Source organism: Littorina saxatilis, linkage group LG10, assembly GCF_037325665.1.
Source record: "Littorina saxatilis isolate snail1 linkage group LG10, US_GU_Lsax_2.0, whole genome shotgun sequence".
Taxonomy (NCBI): Eukaryota; Metazoa; Mollusca; class Gastropoda; order Littorinimorpha; family Littorinidae; genus Littorina; species Littorina saxatilis.
Genome location: NC_090254.1, coordinates 32,898,448 through 32,903,447, shown reverse-complemented (window position 1 = coordinate 32,903,447; position 5,000 = coordinate 32,898,448). Strand labels below are relative to the sequence as shown.

At 42.8% G+C, this 5,000-nt stretch overlaps 1 protein-coding gene across 2 annotated transcripts in view; it reads left to right on the top strand.

Moving 5' to 3' along the window:
- Positions 1 to 5,000, top strand: part of LOC138978621 (sulfotransferase 1B1-like) — a 24,384-nt gene that overhangs the window by 15,838 nt on the left and 3,546 nt on the right. For both annotated transcript variants that reach the window (XM_070351383.1, XM_070351384.1), the window contains 2 exons: positions 3,991 to 4,257; positions 4,754 to 5,000. The exon at positions 4,754 to 5,000 is cut by the window's right edge and continues 77 nt beyond it. In XM_070351383.1, the coding sequence (XP_070207484.1) occupies positions 4,092 to 4,257; positions 4,754 to 5,000 (413 nt within the window). In that variant the 5' untranslated portion in view covers positions 3,991 to 4,091. The remainder of the gene's footprint in view (positions 1 to 3,990; positions 4,258 to 4,753) is intronic.

The following is a 5,000-nucleotide window of genomic DNA, read 5'->3' as shown; positions in this document are numbered from 1 at the left end:
ATAAATCTCTCGCCGAACGTGGGGACGAACTCACGCTGACAGCGGCCAACTGGATACAAATCCAGCGCGCTACCGACTAAGCTACATCCCCGCCCTCCCTTGACATCGACTGAACAGACTGAACAAAATCCAAAGTCTTGTTAATGTCTGCTGGCCCGTATGGAGCTTAAAATAGTTCTTGTATGGGAAGGGCGCCTACTATGGACCGGCTCCTAATATGGACCACCTCCGGTTCTGACATACTAACGGGAAGAGCGCTCAAAATAATTTCATTCGGCTTATTTACCCTCTTTGGATAACTTGCACGTGTCAAAACAGTTGCGGGCCCACAAACCAAACAACCGTTAGGCTTTTTCACTTTTGTACACTTCTGGCAGCGTTCACTCTAAATTTGACGTTTAAAACGGTCTAGGTTTTGTCGTCAGACAGCATTTCACTCACAAAAGTTGCTCTATATGACAGCTGAGACAGTCATTCTAACATTTTAGCAGTGTTGGCCCCGTCTTTCTAGCGCAAACAAAAAATTAATGGTTGTGTCCCCTAATATGGATCATAGACCACCTTGAACAAATATGTACAGGGGGAAAACAGATAAAGGCTGGTTTCTTGCTGAAATATCAAAGTCTTCTGTACGAGAAAATTGATAATTTCATTTATAATCTCTCTGTCTGTGATAAGTTTCCTTAGCTTTATGTTGTGCTTCAAATAATCTTCTCGTCGAACCGAAAGGTTTGAGGGTGTTGCGAAAGAATGCCCTTGTCCACCTATCCGTTCAATCATAGCAGACATAGACAACGCTTCTATCGTCAGTGTTCAGTGCACAATATTTAAATCACTACATTTATTGCTGTGTCGTGTGATCTAGATGCCTTTGCCGTGCGAAACACTTAATTCGGTGATAATGGTAGGTGTTCCATGATCAGTATCACAAAAAAAAAAACTCGCAAAAAAACCTGTCAGTCAGTCACAGTGATCAGTCAAACTGAACCAAAGAGCGTGTGGTGATAACTTCATTTGGGAATACGGTTAATGTAAGCTTATACTAAAACCGGTGGTGCACTGATCGGTGGTCAATTGTCTTTTCGGCAATGTTAAGGTGTTAATCAGTGGGGACAGTAACCAATGACTGTTATCGTAATATCTAGTGAATACAATTTTGTTTGTTATAATATTCTACCCTCCATAAAGAAAAAGTTGAAGCAGATGCGTTTATTTTAAGTGCAAATCTTTGTGACGAGGCCGTTTATTTGTCTCGGCAATGCCTGCTAATTTTAAACATTTTCCGTTCAGTCTGACAGGATACATCTGTTAAAAACTCTTTCTAACATGGAGTATCACAGCATAACTAATGTTTTAGATGACTCAAGCTTTTGTGGGTATTTTACGACATGTGTGGGTTGGCCTAGTGGTAAGGCGTCCGCCCCGTGATCGGGAGGTCGTGGGTTCGAACCCCGGCCGGGTCATACCTAAGACTTTAAAATTGGCAATCTAGTGGCTGCTCCGCCTGGCGTCTGGCATTATGGGGTTAGTGCTAGGACTGGTTGGTCCGGTGTCAGAATAATGTGACTGGGTGAGACATGAAGCCTGTGCTGCGACTTCTGTCTTGTGTGTGGCGCACGTTATATGTCAAAGCAGCACCGCCCTGATATGGCCCTTCGTGGTCGGCTGGGCGTTAAGCAAACAAACAAACAAACAAACGACATGTGTGATCACAAAACGTTGAAGGTTTGAAGGCAATGCGTTACTCAATTTACTTGAAACCCGCTAAAATGGCTTCAAAAACCGCCTTTTCTGGCTTCTTGGAAGAATGACACCTGTACCGTTCTTCTTCTTCTTCTTCTTCTTCTGCGTTCGTGGACTGAAACTCCCACGTACACTCGTGTTTTGCACGAGTGGAATTTTACGTGTATGACCGTTTTTACCCCGCCATTTAGGCAGCCATACGCCGCTTTCGGAGGAACACCGTTCAAAATGCCATAGCTTCAATGTTTGCCAAGATAGTTGAACAAAACTGACTGTTTTGGATACAGATTTGAATCTTATTTACATTGACACGCAAAACTTGTTCAGTTTTAGCTTTTTTGATTTTGTTGTTGTTGGGGGGGGGGGGGGATTTTAACGCGGGAACCTTGCTTTTGTAAATTTGATTTTTGGTGATGTCTGCATATTCCACTGTATGGACACGACCTCATGTAAACTTACTCTGTTTGCTGAATATGATAGGGGAAGGAATGATCTTTCCCGTCATGCGGCTGGTTTTACAATAAATAGTCTCATCACAAAGATCTGCACTCTTGGAAATGTACCTGCCCAGGTGGTTTTTTTTATGTGACGGATTATATCGAATACCAGAAAATTCTGCTTAGCCCAAACCCTGCTTTCATGTTATTTGAAGGAATCTGTTGATTCAGAGTTGCTGGTTTCATTTTCAGCCTAAGGATTTTCCGTGTAACGTTTGCACTGTCAAGACATTTGTTTGATTCTGAGTTCTTGATTTCATCTACAGCTCACGGGTCTCCCGGCCAACGTTTACACTGTAAAAAAAAAAAGGTTGATTCTGAGTTTTCTGGTTTCATTTTCAGCTTACGTGTGTCCCGTGCAAATTTTACACTGTCAAGAAATTAGTTTGATTCTGAGTTCCTGATTTTATTTTCAGCTTACGTGTGTCCCGTAAAACGTTTGGTTTAAACAAGTTTATTCAATAAATTCCATTGGTACTATAACCGCATACATGAAATAAGGAACATGGAGCACAACAAGCTAGGCTTATGAGCGTACTCTTAAAAGCAAATGAAATTTGGCGGACGATTTTTATATAACAAACGTAAAACGTTTACACTGTCAAGAAAAATGGTTGATTCTGAGTTCCTGGTTTCATTTTCAGCTACCGTGTGTCCCGTGCAAATGTGATACTGTTAAGAAAAAGTGTTGATTCTGAGTTATCTGCTTTCATTTTCAGCTTACGTGCGTCCCGTGCAAATTTTACACTGTCAAGAAATTAGTTTGATTCTGAGTTCCTGATTTCATTTTCAGCTTACGTGTGTCCCGTAAAACGTTTACACTGTCAAGAAAAATGGTTGATTCTGAGTTCTCTGGTTTCATTTTCAGCTTACGTGTGTCCCGTGAAACGTTTACACTGTCAAAAAAAAGTGTTGACTCTGAGATCTCTGGTTTCATTTTCAGATTACGTGTGTCCCGTGCAAATTTTACACTGTCAAGAAATTAGTTTGATTCTGAGTTCCTGATTTCATTTTCAGCTTACGTGTGTCCCGTGAAACGTTTACACTGTCAAAAAAAAAGAGGTTGATTCTGAGTTCCTGGTTTAATTTTCAGCTTACGTGTCTCCCGTGCAACGTTAACACTGTCAAGAGAAATAGATGATTCCGAGTTTCTGATTTAATTTTCAGCTTTCGGGTTTAGAGACCCGTACAACGTTTACACTGTCAAGAAAAATTCTTGATTCTGAGTTCTCTGGTTTCATTTTCAGCTTACGTGTGTACCGTGCAAAGTTTACACTGTCAAGAAAAAAATGTTGATTCTGAGTTCTCTGGTTTCATTTTCAGCTTACGTGTGTCCCGTAAAACGTTTACACTGTCCAGAAAAATGGTTGATTCTGAGTTCCTGGTTTCATTTTCAGCTACCGTGTGTCCCGTGCAAATGTGATACTGTCAAGAAATTATTTTGATTCTGAGTTCCTGATTTCATTTTCAGCTTACGGGTGTCCCGACGGGACGTTTACACTGTCAAGATAAATGGTTGATTCTGAGTTCTCTGGTTTCATTTTCAGCTTGCGTGTGTCCCGTGAAACGATTAAACTGTCAAGAAAAAGTGTTGATTCTGAGTTATCTGGTTTTATTTTCAGCTCACGGGTGTTCCGTGCAACGTTTACATTGTCAAGAAAAAATATTCTCTGTTTTTTTCTTCAGCTTACGGGTGTCCTGTGCAACGTTTACACTGTCAAGAAAAAATATTCTCTGGTTTCATTTTCAGCTTACGGGTGCCACGTGCAAAGCTTACACTGTGGAAGAAGTGGGCCAAGGAGCACAGTGAAGTGTAGATGAACAATCAAGCATCAACGCCAACTGGACACGATGCCTGCTTACCGCACTTTTCTGGATGGACAAGGCCGGCCCATCAAGCTGTATGACAATGATGGCCGTCTGTTGGTCTCACACGGACCCGTCGTTAACTGGCACGATGTCACTGCTATGACGTCACGGGACGATGACGTCTTGCTGTGTGGCTATCCCAAGTCAGGTAGGGGCTTTTGGACAGCGCAGTGCGACATACCTTGTGCAGAAGTGTGTTACCGTTACCGGTACATGTCTCACATGCCCCTAATGGCTTTGCCGTGAGGGCATAAAAGTAAGATTTCTCTCCACCGAGGGTGGTCGTGGGTCGGGATGGGGTGGGGATGGGTGTGTGTGTGTGTGTGTGTAAGGGGGGTGGGCGCTGTGATTATGAACACACCAACAACCTACGTCTCTCTTCATCATGTGCCCATGCCTGGGTTTAAGTGTACCTTTTTCGGATTCCATTAATACTGGGCCTCACCCATCTCAATGAGTGTGTTATAGAAGTCTGCTACTATCCATGATGTGTTGAGCTTCTTGCGTGATTACATTTGTACAGCATTTGTGAAAAGAGAGGGGGGGGCGGTGTGTGTGTTGTCCTTTCATCATAGGCACCACCGTTCGACACTAAAATTGTAAAGGCTCTTGCCTTTATCCACCTTCTATCTTCTGTTGTTCAGGTTCGCACTGGCTGTGGGAAATAGTGACGATGTTGAAGAAAGGCAGAGCAGAACTGGCCAAAGATCACATGGAAACGACCGGCTTTTTGATGACATCCACCGCATCCCAGCTGGAAAACCTTCCTTCTCCCAGAGTCCTCACCACGCATCGCCATTTTCACGAGCTTCCGTCAGACTTTATTCTCAAACGACGGAAGATTGTGTGTATTCTCCGAGACCCTAGAGATGTGTGCGTCTCCTACTATCA